Genomic DNA, 16961 nt, shown 5'->3' on the forward strand with positions numbered 1-16961 from the left:
GGCTGCAGGGGCGCTGTGAGCCCGTTTTATCTTTACTGTCCATGCAGTCCGGAAGCCTGGGTGAAGGGTGAGAAGCCACGGCACGGAAGCTGTGCACTGAAGAACTGGGCTCTGGCCAGCCAAGATGAAAACAAAACCAAACAAAAACTGTCTGGAATCAGTCACTTATCTCCGCTGGGAGCTGGGTGCAAGATTAACATCGGCAACCTTAGCTGAACTTACATATGTGTATTACAAACATGTGTTTGTGCATCTAGAAATAGTGCTTGAATCTTGCAAGGTTCGCCTTTTCTCTTTTATGTTTAATAGCAGTCTTTTCTGTAGTCAGCAAGCAGCAGACACAGCAGGGATCCTCAGGACCCAGAGGACACTTTTTGTTCCCCTCCCAACTCCCACCAGCATTACCAAGCACTGCCCATAGGCTCCAGCCTTTCTTGTTGCTTACTAGCAAGTTGAGCCTTGTGGCTGTATGTGTTAAGAGTGTGCTGTTTGTAGATGTTTCTGCTACTAAAAAGTTGAATCTGGTCTCCTCCACCTCTATTCTGAATTTCATCTGAGTGTGGAAGCCTTCGTCCAGTCATCAGATTGGTCAGGTGGTACCAGTAGCCATTCAGCTCACTCCAGGAAATGTCTATTATCCTCAGCACTCTTACTCATAAAAAATTGCAGGTGATATTTGAATGCATTCTTTCATAAAAACTTAGTACCTGAATGTTCCTCCATCCAGCTCCATTCTAGACAATATCCCAGAGGAGAGGACAAGAAGAGTTTGCTGGGCCACATCTCCTAGCACCTGCTGTACCTTTGGCAAGTCCCAGAGATGGGTGAGACAACACCAAGGAAACCAGAACAATGGAAACTTAGTGTGAAGACAATATGGAGGCCAGGGGAGGGTATGCTGCAGAATCCCACACTAGAAATAGTACAGTCAGTGTGGACTGTCTCCCCTTCCTTGAAAAAGGATGACTTTGGCTCTTGATCGGGGTAAGGTTCACGTTCATTACAAAGCCAGAGGCCCTCCATCACGTTGATGAAGGGTAGGAAAGGTCATCAGCAGCCCACTGTATGAACTACTGAGGGCTTTGAGCTCAACAAGACAGGACTCCTGCAGGAATGTGCAATTGAATTCTTGGACCTAGCATTTCTTTCTCCTACTCTTCCACCACCTGCCTTTTCAGCTAAATCCTATTCCCGTCTCTGGCGTCAGCTAACATCTCATTTCCTCATCAGGACTCTCCTGGCAGCTCTATCTGCTATGATTGTTTGTTGTTCTATCTTGTGACACCCTCTGCTTTCCTGTTTCTCGCAGATGACACCAACACCCATGCACATATTATACACACAGAGATGTGTGAGTATTTAAAATGAGTTCTTTCCTGAAATGGCATGCTCTGTGAAGTTTCTGTTTATCACTCTTGTAGTCTCTTCCACCACTGTTTTAGCACACTGGGCGGAACTAAATATAAAGTAGCTACATTAGGGAATATAATAAGTGTTGAAAACGTGGTGATGAGGCTCTGACTTGTTCACATCTCAGTTCTTTCACGCAACTGGAGGATGCCTTCACGTTAACACATGTCACATTTGGTTGTAACAATGAGTCTCCCTGTCTGTCACCCTTAGACAGTGATCTATCTCTTTAAGGGGGGTTCTTTGGGACATACATTGCTGAACATACGGCATCCAACAGTGGCAACTGTAGAATATGTGCCATCCACATATGGAACTGAAACGTGAGGCCCTTCTGGCTTAGCAGCAGGAAGAATGGGCAGGAGGGATCCTTCTGAATATGAAGGAGCAGCATACCCCTAGCTTTCCGTATGTGCAGTGTTGAGGAAACTGGGTGGCACTGATTGGAAATTGAGCCATCATTTCTCAACATCTAAGAAGAAAATTTCTGCACATGTACACAAAAATAAAAGTCATCTGTGTCTCAGGGATTATGAACCCAAGGCAAACACTGTGGCAGCTCTCAAGAGCTGGCCTGTCAACTGTGAGTCACAAGCCTATTTTGAAGAAAAAAAAATAATGAAAACAACTGTAATCCCTATTTACTGCTTCATTACATGTGTCTTTTTGCCTAACTGTTACTTAGTAAATGCATTTAATTTTTAGAGAGAGCATTTTTTTAATGATTTATTTATTTATTTATTTGAGAGGCAGGGTTACAGACACAGATAGGGAGAGACAGAGAGAGAGGTCTTTCATCCACTGGTTCACTCCCCAAATGGCCGCAAGAGCTGGAGCCAGGCCAATCTGAAGCTAGGAGCCAGGAGCTTCTTCCGGGTCTCCCACACAGGTGCAGGGGTCCAAGCACTTGGGCCATCTTCCACTTCTGCTATGGCTTTCTCAAGCCATGGCAAAGAGCTGGATCACAAGAAGAAAAGCTGGGACACGAACCAGGGTCCATATAGGATGCCAGCACAGCAGGCAGAGACTTAGCCTGCTATGCCACAGTGCCGGCCCCTAGGGAGAACATTTTAAGGCAAAGAGCCCATGAAGGTTTGGAGATAAAATGAGTCCCAAGCAATGTGAACTTGGTGTTCTACATGCTGATGACATGAACACGTCCCAAAATCATGTTCAGGTTGGAGTAGCTGAATTCATTTCTTCTTCCATAACAAATTCAGTATATGTAGTATGCTATTTATAAGTCAGGTCCTATTTTGTGTGTCAATAACACAATGTGTGTGATATGTACATAATCTCTTCATCAGAGAAATAAGAATAAAGAAAGTGGTGTTGCATAGTACTTAAGAGCACAGTTTCAAAACCTTGACTGTAGCCTGCTTAGTTATCTGATCTTGGGGCCCATTGTTTAATCTTTTTGAACTTCAGTTATCTTCTTTGTAATAAGGGGCACATTTAATGATAACAAAATATCACTACCATTTATATATGGGTTGTTATGTGATATAAAATACTTCAAGCATCTTGAATTTATTAATATTTTAAAATTTTCACCTCAACTCTATGAGATAAACAATTTTATTATCACATTTTGTAGATGAGAAAACTGACACAGAGAGGTTACGTAACCTAAACAAAATTACCAGCCAGCAAGTGATAGTGTCAGGTTACCCAGTTATCTGGTTCTAGAGGACATATCCTTAACCAGATCATAGTTTGCAAGAATATTTAATTCTTACATGCAAAACACCTAACATGATAGCATATTAGATTGATATTTTGGTTATTTTTATACTACATTAAAAATGGACAGCTTGGGGCCGGCGCTGTGGCATAGCAGGTAAAGCTGTCGCCTGCAGTGCCAGCATCCCATGTGCTCCTCTTCCAATCCAGCTCTCTGCTGTGGCCTGGGAAAGCATTAGAACATGGCCCGAGTCCTTGGGCCCCTGCACCCACTTGGGAGACCTGGAAGAAGCCTCCTGGTTCCTGGCTTTGGATCAGCACAGCTCTGGCAGTTGTGGACAATTGGGGATGAACCAGCTGATGGAAGACTTCTCTCTATATATATCTCTCCTTCTCTCTCTCTCTGTAACTCTGACTTACACATAAATAAATAAATAAATTTTTTTAAAAATTGGACAGATCATCCACTTGTACAATACTAAAGTGTAATTCCTCCCCACCCCATTCTGCTAAAATTAATAACACATTACAATAAATAAATAGCACATTTTGATTTCATGTATACCTTCTATAGGAATAGTGTGTATATAAATTTTAGGGGTTAAGAAATGAATGAGGGGCTGGTATTGGGGTGCTGTGGGTTAAGCTAATACTTGGGATGTTTGCACTCCATATCTAAGAGTTTGGGTTCAAGTCATGGTTATTCTGCTTCTGATTCAGCTCCTTGCTAATGTTCCTAGGAAGGCAGTGGATGGCATTCCAAGTATCTGAGACTCTGCCACCCAAGTGGGAGACCTATATGGAATTTCAGACTCCTAACTTTGGCCTGGCCCACTCCTAGTCACTTCAGTCATTAAGGGACTGAACCGAAGATGGGAGATATGTCTATTTCACTCTCTCTTTCTCTGTCACTCTACCTTTCAAATAAATGACTAAATCTTTAAAAAAAATAAAAATTTGTTTGATTAATAAAAGTCTAGTGAAACTTAAATTCTCTACTGTATTTCTTTGCAAACATAATTCTAATAATAAATCTAGAAGCACATAGATATTAAAGAAAATGCAAACATTCCAGAGTAAAATATTTTTGCTGCAGAAAATACTGGAATTTTAAAAGTAGAATATATTAGTGTTTTTGTATCATGTAGTTTTTGCTTTACCAATGTTATATATATTCATCTGAAATTAAATAATAAGTGCTTACAAAGCTCAACATCAAAAGACTTTATTATTTTTAGCGTTTAAATGTGAAAGTAAACATTAGAAATACATTTCATAAAATTCTGGGAAACAAGACATCTTAAGACTGAGATAATGAAAACTCTATTAAAACACTAAACATGTTGATAAACATTTATCATGCAAGTATCCATGCTGGGCACTCTGCAATTCCTAATATCATTGCTCACCATAAATTTAATTAGTCTTCATGGGCATGTCTACTCTAACAGTAAAGCAGTGGAAACAATTAACACAAATGTGTTAGGAAAGAAATCTTCAAATAAAGAAATGCAAAGCACAGTACAATGTTTAGCCAAGAATCAGAGTAAGTCATGCCATACAGTTGTGTTTATTTTCATGCTCTTTCTGCCGTAGTTTAGCCAGCCTTTGCAGGACATAATGGGATTTTTGAGACTGAAAGAAAAACAGACCCCAATTTTAATACAGTGACAACAGGTATTCTGGATAAATAAGACCTCTAGCAAGTTAAAGCTTTAAAAGCTTACCATTCCTGGGAGGTAAGAAAGTCTGGCAGAAAGTGAACAGGTTAAACAACAGATCCGTCATGCTTTAACATTTTCTGGAGCATTTTCTTGATTCTTGGAGCTTCTGTGTTCAGGCAGATTTTCTTTCCATCCTTCATTGTGGCTCTGTAAGACAGAAGAAGTTATCTATGGGTGCCCTGGCTTGATTGTCAGAAGGGATCCATGATGTTGGAGCTAATTGGGTGGTTGGGGAAGGCAGTGGAAGCCTTCTCTGATGAGGCAGTGTTAGAGAGGCAGGAACTTACATCAACTCCATTTTGGAGCAATGGACTCCTTCCCTGATGACCTCCAATTTGCTGATGCTACTGGGATGAATTCGAGACATTGTCTTCAAACATGTGCAGCGCAGTTCAGCATACATCTCTGAATCTACCACTAGGGTAGAAAAGATGACTCTATTAGTGGTCATGATTTTTTCCCTCTTTCCTCTTTGTATGTATCTCAGAAAGCCATTGAGAATATAATCAGCAAACCTTTGGTAAAGCCTTAGCCAAAAGCCCAGCACATGAGAAGTGCCCGTTAAGCATCTATCCTTCCTTTAGAGTTATTAGTGTCATGGTCTTCTCCAGCCCCAGGATTCACAAGATAGTCTCATCCCTAGACACAGCTGTAAGAGAACAGCCACAGCTGCAGGGAAACAGGGCCCATGCCTTAACATTCCCCAAGTTTCTCTTACTTTGTCCACTGGTGGAGGGAACCAGCATGGTCAGGAGCAGTGACAACAGCAGCAACACCTGTAGGACACAAAACCGGCGGGCACTGGTGCCGAAGGAGGTGGTGTTCAGCTTGGGGCTCATGGTGGAGAAGATGAGCTAGAGGTGTTTCCAGAGCCAGGAGCCCTTCGCCTGGAGGTGAGTTGCTGCCTGGAAATCTTCAGCTCAGTGGGGTTTTTTTGCTCTTCAGATGCCTTTTATACACACTACTTCAAGCTCAATAGGGAAGAAGAGGCGGGGAAAGAGGATATGTGGTAAGATACCCATAAAAGTGCTGTCAAGTGTGCCTAACCCAGATAATTACCACACTGGTCAGAATTCCTGCTAAGTTGTGTTTTATGCTTATTTCACATTCTTATTCTTCCTTTCTCAATACCCATCTTCTTAACACACATATAAGCATTCTGGTTATGGAAGTAGGAACTAGACTGAGCTACTCTACGTATTTTCTTTGTATGACTGTGTAGCAGTATACTCTGACTTTCCTGTAATGCAGTTTATAAGTTTAATAGATACTTACAAGCACTAGAATTCATAAAAATGCATGAAAAAGGGAGTTACCTTTCCTTTCCAGTTGCTTGAAAAAGCAGTTCTGTCATGGTTGTTGATAATTGTGGGACTGGTTTGGAGTATGTGATAAAATATGAGCCAATACCACTTGTATAGAATCACTTTGTATATTACATTTTGAGCTTTTTTCTGTCTTCTAAAATGTATTAAATTTTGCAATTTCACTGAGAAATTAGAAGCAAAACTCACCCATACCCCTCCCCAGTATTATAAAATAAGGTATTTGTTTCTACTATCAGAATACATCCTAAAAAGCAAGATCCAGAATATTTTTTCCCTTGAGTCTTAAAGTAATAGAGAAATAATTGATAAAATTCATTCTAAAAGATTTATACACTGCAGATACATGTGGAGTACATGTAAGTTCCTCTTCATTATTATTCCACATTACCATTCTCCAGTGATACCTTTAGTAAAATTGACATTAGTTTTCTATTCTGTCTGCATTTATATTGTACATATGTATGCATGCACAGAGAGACATATAACACATGGAGATACATATTTTCATATGGATCATTAAATCATTATTCTATATGGATCATTAAATTCATATAACTTACTTTTGGCCTTCAAAACTATTTATTCAGCATCCTTATACCTACATCACTGTAGATTTGCCCCATTCATTTTAATATGGCACTACATTCTGTGGTAGGGATAATGTTCAGCCCGTGCCTTGCTGGTGACTTTGACTTTGCACTGTTACAAATTGCAGTGAAATCCTACTTGGAAAATCTCAGATCCTAATCTGAGATGTAGACTAAGCCCCACAGAGGTAGAGGGGGACTGCACGTCACATGCTGACCTGTATGTCAGGGTCTGGATCCCTGACCCAGCTCTAAGACTTGGCTCCTCACCTAGACTGTACACTCTTGAAGGCAGAGTACATCCTAGGTTCCTTTGACTATGTCATATATCTTATAGCCTGTAGAGTAATTCAATACACAGGTTAATCACACACAGTATCAGTAAATAAATCAATGGATATATATCATATGCAGAAAAATTTCTATTTTCTTACAAATCAGCTGAAATTCTCAAATCAAGCTCCACGTGATCCAACGCACTTGTGGTATAAAACAGTGAGTAAGGGTAAAGGAGAAGGCAGTTCACAAGTGGCCTGACCACAAGTTGTCTTCCTGTTACAACTACATACAAGTTATATGTGATATTAAACTTCCCAAATTCTTCTACACGTTTATGCCGTTAAAAGTCAAATAATTTTGAAAGCACTAAAATACAGAATTACATTATTCAAAAGAATGAGTACAGGATACCTTTTCCAACTGTTTACATTTTCACAGTTGTTTAATAGTTGTTGACTATGCCTACAAAAGTTCTACTTAAGTGCTATTTTTGAATGTATAATTTATTTTTCTCTACCTCATTTATTTTCTTATAAATTAGAATTAGTAGATTTAGTAGTGGACATATTAAACTAAAATAATTTCCACCTGTTCCCAAACAGAAATTCATAGGCAAGCTTAAAGGAAGGGCTTTAGCTGAGCATTAGTATCTTCCTAAGGGCTTAGTTGTGGAATCAGTGACAGAGAAATGCTTGGTAGGAAACAACAACGAGGGAATGCTTCTTTGCAGCTCTTTCTGAGTGGCAACGTCATAGTCTTTTCTCATTGTTTTCACTGAAATACTGTTAATTCCCTAGTCTGGTGTATTTTCACTAAATATAAGTTCAAGATTATTTGCAGAGGAAGATATGAATGTTTTTAACATTATTAAGTGTATCTTTCCTTTTCTGTCCATCACAACCACCCAAAACACATTGCTGACAATATTTACTGAATTCACTCAACATTTTCATTCTCTCGAAACTTACACTGTTCAGATTCTTCCCTAGATCATTCAGTATTATTACTCAAAAGTCCCTGACCCTTTTGCAGAATTATGTGGAAAATCATCAGAGATGATTAGGTCAGGGTATTTGGGGTGGTTGATACCAGTAAAGAGGTGACATGTAGCACAGTATCATCATCATCATCATCATCAAGTCATTGTCTTAATCAACAAATATGTCTGGTTACACTTTGTCAGCAAGTTTCAAATTGAAACATGAGCACATTTCTTCACTTATTAATATTTCACAAGCCGATTAGCATTTGAGTTAAAGCAACTTTCTGCTAGCTTTTATTTATTCAAGAAATATTGATTAAATATTTATCATATGCTAGGCATTACCAAGTTCTTTTTTGTGTGTGACTTTTTAATTTAGCTCTTTCTTATTAAAAAGTGAGCATTTGTGCAAAACAATGGAATCTAAATAATCCTCTACCATTACCATGACTACTCTTTTACTGTCACTTACATCATTTCCTTTAATTTCCATGATGAGAAATGCAATCCAGATGCTAATAAACTGACTTTACAAAAGTGGGTAAAAGATATCTTAAAATAAATTATTTAATTAAAAGCAGATGGCTTTTACAAAATTTTGAATTAAATGAATTCCAGAAGTAGAAAGAAGTTTCAGAAGTTCTTGGGTTTTAAAAATAACAATATCCTTTTTATAAATCTTGCACTGTCTCTGAATTTTTTTTCTTGTAAGCTATTTTATCTCTTTTCTCTTTGCAAAGTCACTAAGGAAATAAGAAAATTCCTTTGACCAGACAACAGAAATGATCTTTTAGCTATTTTAAAACATATAGAAAGAAAGACATGGCCAGTGCCACGGCTCACTAGGCTAATCCTCCACCTGTGGTGCCAGCACTCCGGGGTTCTAGTCCCGGTTTGGGCGCCGGATTCTGTCCCGGTTGCTCCTCTTCCAGTCCAGCTCTCTGCTGTGGCCCTGGAAGGCAGTGGAGGATGGCCCAGGAACTTGGGCCCTGCACTGGCATGGGAGACCAGGAGGAAATACCTGACTCCTGGCTTCAGATTGGCACAGCGCGCTGGCCGTAGTGGCCATTTGGGGAGTGAACCAACGGAAGGAAACCTTTCCCTCTGTCTCTCTCTCTCACACTATCTAACTCTGCCTGTTAAAAAAAAAAAAGACATTATCAGACTGTTATTCATTAAAACAAAGGGAATTAACCTTGCCTTATATAGAATAATTTGAACTGACATCTTCCAAATTCTTCTTTCATGTATAATGGAAACAAGTTATTATCTGGAAATTAATCATAAAAGCAATTGGTACAGCAAAATTGGAGGTTAAATTGTTAAATTTTGAGTCAGTTTGGGTCAATAAATTGAAATAGTAGCCAACAAAAGCTTTTCAATACGTGATGGAACCACATGTATCTTCAGCATGACTCTGATCTACAGTAAGTGTCCAGATCTCTATTACTCTAGCCTTCAAGTTAACTGAGTTTTGCTGTACACTGCCCAGAATTGAGGCATGGGTGGGTGTGGAGTAGAGTGGGGTTACTGAAAGAGTTGGGTGCTGGTACTTAGGAGTATTAAAAATGTTGCAGTCCTGAGAAACTTTAATTTTATGTTAATTGCTATCATTCATTGAACATCAAATGCATAAATATTACCAAATTAAATACAATACATTCATTGTTTTGAAGAGAATTCTTTTTTCTTTTTTTAATTTTTTTTTATTTTGACAGGTAGAGTTATAGACAGTGAGAGAGAGAGAGAGAGAAAGGTCTTCCTTCCATTGGTTCACCTCCCAAATGGCCACTACGGCCGGACTGAGCCAGGAACCAGGTGCTTCCTCCTGGTCTCCCATGCAGGTGCAGGGCCCAAGGACCTGGGCCATCCTCCACTGCCCTCCTGGGCCACAGCAGAGAGCTGGACTGGAAGAGGAGCAACTGGGACTAGAACCAGGCGCCCATATGGGATGCCGGCGCCGCAGGCGGAGGATTAGCCAAGTGAGCCATGGCGCCGGCTCCTTGAAGAGAATTCTAATACAGTGTCTTCTGAAAGCCTGCAAACACATTAAGTTGTTACCAGGATTAAGGATTTGCTTTTACTGTGTAACATGCTGTAGCTTAATGTAACAGTTTATGAGGTTTGGCAATTCTATGTGCTAATGAGAGGTTTCACTGCCAGGTCTTACCTGAGCTCTTGTAAGTGTGTGCAGTAAGAAAGTCATTGCAGCTGTCAAAAGAAAGTCAAAGACTGGCCTCATCCATTGTGGAGACAGCTGGTACTGGCTGCTAAGATTCCTGCTAGGCACCTGGATGGTCAGCTTCCTCCTCTCCTAAGTGGCACCATTTTAATTCTCAGCAATGAGTTGAAAGGATAGAGGGGGAAAAAGGTGGAGGGAGTGGAGAGAAAAAGGAAGGAAAGGAAAAAAGGAGGAGAAAAGAGAAAAACAAAGCAACGTCAATACAAAAGCCCTCCATTCCCCTCCTCCTGCTGCTGCTCTCTTCCATCTCTCTTCTCCTCCTTCCCTGTTCCTCCCCACTCTACTCTCCCCTCCCTTCTGCTCCCCTTGTAGGACAATCTTGGCCTGGGGGAAATACTGGGTATGTCTGCTGTAAAAATACATTAATTTAGGTTGAAAGCTACTCCTTCTCATCATCTCCACATCCTAAGGATGAGGAACAGGGTCTGTTTTGTATCAAGATTATCAACAAATGACAGTAATTTAGTATTTGATCACTGAATGATGTATTTGAAGGAAAATACATCATTAATTTGAAAATGCTACCTTGTAATTGACAGAAACTACATAGACAATACATAGTTTCCAGAAGCTTTTTAAGAATGATTCACAGTGTGGGACTGGCACTGTGGCATAGCAGGTTAAGTTACAATGTCAGTATCCCATTATCAGAGTGCCTGGTGAGTCCCAGTTGCTCTGCTTCTGATCCAGCTCCTTGCTAATGTGCTTATGAAAACACTGAAAGATGGCCAGGATATTTTGGCCCTGTTCCCTATGTGGGAGACCTGGACAGAGTTCTAGGCTCCTGGATTTGGTTTGGCCTAGGTCTGGGCCCAGGGCCAAGCCATTGCAGCAATTTGGGGAGTGAACCAGTTGATGGAAGATATTTCTCTCTCTATTTCTCTCTCTCGCTCACTCGCTCTCTTCCCCCTCCCCACCGCTTCCCTCCCTCTTGTCCTTCACTCCACTCCCCCGCCCCGTAGCCCTGATTTTCTCATGGAAACAAATTCTCAGGAGCACCAAAACATAAACTTTCATATGTGGTTAGAAAGAATATGGATAAAGTCAGGAAAATAGGGTATTTAAGCTATGCAGATCTCAATTCCTCATTTATAAAGGGGAATTTGAGCTGGAAAGCTTGGGAAAAGAACTCACATTTATCAAGCATCTATTTTGTTCTAGGACAGCCCTCTGTGCTTGGGAAATAGACTTGGCTACACTGATTTTATGAAGGAGAGAACTAAGAATAGACGTGTTCAACAAATTATTAAGGTCACTTATTTAACAGTACTCGAGATTAGACTGGATATGTAATTGCTCTGGCTTTCTACAGCACCATAAAAATATTTACAAACCATAAAGAAATTACAAACTGTAAAGAAATTACAAGCTTTACAAATTGTAAAGTAACTAGCTAGAAATGAGTCAACTACTTTTCTCTTTGTCCATCCCTAGAAAAGAATCAGAAACAACCACATAAACTTCTGTGGCAGGAGAAACCCATTTATTAAGAAGGTGGATTTTGCAGAGCCCTTATAATTTCTCTGTTTAAGAAACAGGACTCTCACTATACATACTTGAAATGTACACAGTCCTTCTCAGGAAGATAATATTAATTCCGCTGACTAAGAGCAAACCCAAACCGCCAGCCAATATTAGAAGCATTGTATACTGTCTTTCTCTTCCTTGATTTAGTCATGGGGACAACTAGAAATCCCCAGGTGCTAGGTCTGTCAGTAAATTTCTCATTTTGTAACATCCAGGAAGGACTTCTGAAGTTATATACAACATAAGATACCACAACACTCCTTTTCCTTGTGCAAGAATTAAACTATGATAGAAAAACAAAGTCACTAGTCATATTTGATCATGGATCTTGTCATACCTTTAGGAATTGCAGGATTATGTGAATGTGCCACACCCAGAGACAAGTAAGGAGGGCTAGTAGAATGAAGGACATTAAAATTACATATTGGATTGAGAGAGTAAGTTAGAATAGATTTTAGCTGATGATTTGTTCAGTCTCAAGTAATTTCATGTATGAGAAACAGTTTCAGAAGAAAAAAAGAATAAACAGAGTGAAAATAGTATTTAGAGGTTAGCATGAGGAAACTAAAGATGTATCTCTAGGAGACATCTGTTAGATTACTTTTCCCCAATGTTAGTCTTGATTTTTGCTAGTGATAGGGCCAAGGATCAACTAGTGAAGGTAGCAATGGTAAACAGCAGCTGTCATTGAGGTTCTTGTGTAAGTTAGACAAGGTATATACTTGGCAATGCTATCATACAATCTAATTTCTCTACGGAATGGCCAAATGTAAAATGGGCATGACAACCACAATTGGACAAATATTGTAGTGAGATCTTAGTCTATGGTCTATGCACAAACTAAACTTCTATGTCTTGCTCCTGGAAAGTTCAAAGATCTTGAATGGTCATAAAGCAAGAAGTAACCAGTGATGTTTTTCACAATACTTAAGTTTATCTATGCGAGGATCATTTTATATGCTTTCACTTACTACTATCATGCACTTATTTAATAAATATTGTGAGGCTATTGGGACAAATCACAGATTGTTTAAAATATTAAAATTTAGATTTCAAACATTCATAGTAATTTGGCTTGCTTTTTAGTATTGCCACAGAATTAGTATAAAATTCACAGATTCAAAAGAAGATACTACTTGAGAAAGTGAAGAGAGGCCACTTAAGTTTAATACTTTCTTAAAAATTAGATTTTGTGCTTTTCCATATTGTTAAAAAATTACAAGCAAACTTATGTATGTGAGGCTACTCTAGGTTTTTCCATGCTTATATGTCTCTCTGTTAAAAAGATATATCAGTATATAATAATAGAAAATATATTAATCAAATTGATCTTTTATATTTATAAGGAGAGAGAGAGCAAAAGATATAGAAAAACCTAGATTGGATAGATATGCTAATAATATATGGATCCATACAATATAAACAAATACATTTTAAGTCAAGTATATTTAATATATTAATCAAATCACAGTTTGTTGATTAGTCTTTTTCTCTATTTTCCTAAGAATGAAATATTTTTATGAAATAGCTACTTTTAACACCAGAAACAGTGAGTCCTCTTTTTTTTTAAATTTATTTATTATTTGAAAGGCAGAGAGAGAGGGGTCTTCTATCCCCTGGTTCATTCCTCAAATGGCCACAACGGCCAGAGCTGGGCCAATTCAAAGCCAGGAGGCAGGAATGTCTTCTGAGACTTCCACATGGATACAGGGGCCCAAGTACTTGGGCCATCCTCTATTGCTTTCCCAGGCCATAACAGAGAGCTAGATCGGAAGTGAAGTAGCCGGGACTTGAACCGGTGCCTATATGGGATGCCAGCACTGCTGGCAATGGCTTTACCTGCTATGCCACAGCACTGGCACCAACAATGAGGCTTCCTTAGTTTGGAGCACCCTTGTGCTCCTTACTATGTGCTAGGCCCAGTCCTGGGGACTCAGATGAGCATCATAAGCATTGTCCCTGCCCTCCTGGAGCTTACAGAGAATTGGAATGGATAGACACTAAGCAAATGCCCACATTTGTGTTAGCCCTGTAAACCTTACGGTCCCGTTGGTGAGAAATGTTATGAAGGAAAAGTCGAGTGCCAGGAGAAGGTATAAAAGGAAGCTTAATCTGGCAGAGGGAAGGGTCAGAGAGCTTGCCTGAAGGAACTGGGAGTTAGCCAGAAGAAAGAGAGAGGCAGTTGTTATAGGACAAAGAGATTGCATTTGCACAAACCCTTATTGAATCGACAATAGCCAAGAAGGATAATAGAACAGACAAGAATTATGGCTTAATCAGCACCTACCATTAGCTATGTTACTGATTTTAGGATACTATGACAAACTCAGGGTTAGAGTAGCTTGCATTATGAAGCCATTTGGTACCACACATTGAGGATACAGAAATGAATGAAATATGACTGGTGCGCTAGGAGAGCTCTCAGTAGAGTAGGGTGAAGAAACCTATAAACAAAGAATGCACTATGTTATAATTCTGATAACTAAAAGATTTTATAGGAGCATCAAAATGGAAGCCTTGAGCTCTGTTGGGAGTACCAGGGAAAACTTGATGAAAGAGCTGTTATTTGAGCAGCATTCTGAGTTATGAATAAATTTACTTCCAGTTAGAGGCCCCGGCAAGTTCAAAGGCATGAACTCAAGATAGAAAATGCTGGGTTAGGGAACTGAACACCTGACTGCAAAAGCATGAGGGAGATCTAGAGCCAGAAGTGGGATAGGCCAGAGCCACATTTGCCATGCTTAGCCACTTTTTTTTTTTTTTCCATATCTAGGAAATGGGAAGCTAGCTAAGGATTTATTTGTGTTTTCTAAGGCCCCCACAGTGAAGCAATAACTGCAGGGAAGTGAGTGGAGAAAAGGTTGAACTAGTGTGATGGTATTGAGAAATGAGGGTCCTTTCTCCAGACGAAAGGACTGGTTAACTTTTCAAATAATGTAGAATTGAACATGAATTTCTTGCCACCATACAATAAAGAAGAAACAACATGAGTAAAATTTTAGAAATTTTATTTTTTCTCAAGAACAAAATAGTATTGTAAACCAATGAGACACACAGTACATCAGTACAATTTTAATATACCAAATGATGCATATTTAACAAAATGATCAAAACCTTTGAAAGATACACACTATAGGCATCCAAAAACCTTAACAGGTTTGTGTGTTTTAGAATACTAAATGATGAATTTACATTCCAACAGTTTGAATGAATATGTTCTCAAAACTTTCAGGGTAATTGATAACTGTTGAGCTTTTCTTTAAAAAAACTAAAAGAATGGTTTTTTATCAAAACTAGAGTGTGGAAATTTACTTGTTTCTTATCTTCTGCAGCTATCAAAAGGTGTATATTTAGTGACCATAATTATAGCACTGCTAATAAAATAGTTAATAAATAGCACATAAAATCAGTTTAATGAGTAAATCATGACATTATGCCATACTAAGAAGACATCAATTGTCTAAAATTATAGGAAGAGAATATATTAACCTTATAGGACTTAAATACTTAGAAATTCTAAATAAGGAAATATATTCTACTCAGATAACTGTATGACACACTCAGCTTTCTAATGCAATACAGCATCTCAGGGTCAAGAGGGGAAGTTTGCTAACATATTCCCCAAGAAACAACACAAAAGTATTTCCTATTTCATGAGGAAAGTGAAGATAACAGTGTGTCTTCCTCATTGGTATCCTAGTGAAACATCATTTTCCTAGCAAATCCACAGCCTTTTCAGAGACACAATAAGAAATAGTTAGAAATACCACACAGTGGGCTCCATTCGAGACATTTTGGAAGATTAGCAACCAGTGATTATTGGCTCACAATATAGTCGATTGCAAGCAATTCCAATAACATAGCAGATAAAAGCAGCAAATGGCAGGACATGTAAGCTAAATACTTCATAAGACGAGCAGAACGCTTCAGGGACAGATGAGGGGAGTCCAGGAGGAAAGCCGCCCAGGCACTCCTTACTGTCTTCTGAGTCCAGCGCTCCCTAGAAAACTCTCTGCTGAAAACTGGGTAGTTTTTCCAATGCTTGGTTCTCTCTCGTAATCAGTTTTCCTTGTTTCCACTGTGGAAAACAAAAAATTACATCAGTTTGGCCAAATTTCCACACTGCTACCTTCTCCACCGTGGTTTCAAAGCACAGCATTTAAAGCAGTGAAAACAGAAATAAAGATCAATAAAAGCAAACAGTAGACTAACATGTGTAGACTATCTCAGTAATCAGATAAGATTGGTGATAAAGGGTTTCCCAGAAGATTCCAGATCACAACTTTTCATTCTGAGCCTCCTATGGAATGTGGCACTCAAATCCTATAGAAATCTAAGCTCTCAGGAGATAAGATCTAAAACCCACAAAGATCAAAGTGACAAGTACCTCTCTAAAATTTTCTGGATGGCTTTCTTGATCAAAGGGGCTTCTGGGTCCAGGCAGATTTCCTTACCGTTCTTCAGAGAAGCTCTGCAGAGAATTAAAAAAAAAAAAAAATGCATCCTGCGACCCTGAGTTTTGGGGGCCAAAGACCAGGGTGTAGGGCGTCCCTGTGACCAAGGTGACATCGGATCAGAACTTACACCACTTCCACCTTGGAGCACTGGGGACCCGCGGCGATCACCTGCAGACGAGCGATCATTTTGGGGTGAATGGCCGTGGTGGATAAACACACGCAACGCAATTCTCTCACCACCGCCGCGACGGGGCCCGCTGCGGAAGAAAGAGAACGTGTTAGAGCTCCTGTTGCTCGGGAGAGTTGATCCCCGTGTCCTGGTCGCCGCGCCTCCCGGGTGCGCCCCGCGTGCCGCGCGCTCTCACCGCTGGCGAGGGGCGCAGGTGGCGTCAGCAGCAGCAGCGCGAGCAGCGCGCACAGGCAGCTAGAGGGGCCAGAGAGGCGGGAGGCGCGGCTGGACAGGAGGCTCATCGTTGCAACGGGAGCGCGGCGCGACGAGGGGCGCGAGTTCCAGAGGCGAGAGGAAGCGCGGAGAGGTTCGAAGCTCGAGAGCACCGTGGCTTCCTGCAGCGCTCTGCACTCCTTTTATCCGCTCTCGCCCCTCCCCTCCCCAGGCAGGAAACTCAAGCTTTCGGATGCACGGGAAATTCCCAGGACTTTGGAGGGGTAGGGGCACGGGGATGGATGAGGGAGGGGCTGTGGGAATTGGGGAGAAGGGCGGAGGGGAGGAGCTGCTGTGCCC

The 16961-nt window shown here is 40.2% G+C and overlaps 2 protein-coding genes across 2 annotated transcripts; both read right to left on the minus strand.

Moving 5' to 3' along the window:
• Positions 1-4302: 4302 nt before the first annotated feature.
• Positions 4303-5780, minus strand: PPBP (pro-platelet basic protein). The gene is made up of 4 exons (XM_008267883.3): positions 5536-5780; positions 5105-5234; positions 4821-4964; positions 4303-4728 (listed from the first exon to the last, which is right to left on the minus strand). The coding sequence occupies exons 1-3, from the start codon at positions 5654-5656 to the stop codon at positions 4862-4864; spliced, it is 354 nt and encodes a 117-aa protein (XP_008266105.2). The 5' UTR covers positions 5657-5780; the 3' UTR covers positions 4303-4728; positions 4821-4861.
• Positions 5781-14753: 8973 nt separating this feature from the next.
• LOC100008716 (alveolar macrophage chemotactic factor-like) lies at positions 14754-16915 on the minus strand. The gene is made up of 4 exons (XM_002717113.5): positions 16585-16915; positions 16347-16476; positions 16150-16233; positions 14754-15840 (listed from the first exon to the last, which is right to left on the minus strand). The coding sequence occupies exons 1-4, from the start codon at positions 16688-16690 to the stop codon at positions 15822-15824; spliced, it is 339 nt and encodes a 112-aa protein (XP_002717159.1). The 5' UTR covers positions 16691-16915; the 3' UTR covers positions 14754-15821.
• Positions 16916-16961: the final 46 nt, after the last annotated feature.

The sequence above is a fragment of the Oryctolagus cuniculus genome, chromosome 8 (genome assembly GCF_964237555.1).
Source record: "Oryctolagus cuniculus chromosome 8, mOryCun1.1, whole genome shotgun sequence".
Classification (NCBI taxonomy): domain Eukaryota; kingdom Metazoa; phylum Chordata; class Mammalia; order Lagomorpha; family Leporidae; genus Oryctolagus; species Oryctolagus cuniculus.

Excerpts from the sequence above, each read along its gene's own strand:
- PPBP (XM_008267883.3), bottom strand. The coding sequence starts at position 5,656 with ATGAGCCCCAAGCTGAACACCACCTCCTTCGGCACCAGTGCCCGCCGG. Across the intron at positions 5,235-5,535 it reads TCCCTCCACCAGTGGACAAA|TGGTAGATTCAGAGATGTAT; the intron begins GTAAGAGAAACT and ends TTTCTACCCTAG. Across the intron at positions 4,965-5,104 it reads TGCTCCAAAATGGAGTTGAT|AGCCACAATGAAGGATGGAA; the intron begins GTAAGTTCCTGC and ends TCTGTCTTACAG.
- LOC100008716 (XM_002717113.5), bottom strand. The coding sequence starts at position 16,690 with ATGAGCCTCCTGTCCAGCCGCGCCTCCCGCCTCTCTGGCCCCTCTAGC. Across the intron at positions 16,477-16,584 it reads ACCTGCGCCCCTCGCCAGCG|CGGGCCCCGTCGCGGCGGTG; the intron begins GTGAGAGCGCGC and ends TTTCTTCCGCAG. Across the intron at positions 16,234-16,346 it reads TGCTCCAAGGTGGAAGTGGT|AGCTTCTCTGAAGAACGGTA; the intron begins GTAAGTTCTGAT and ends AATTCTCTGCAG.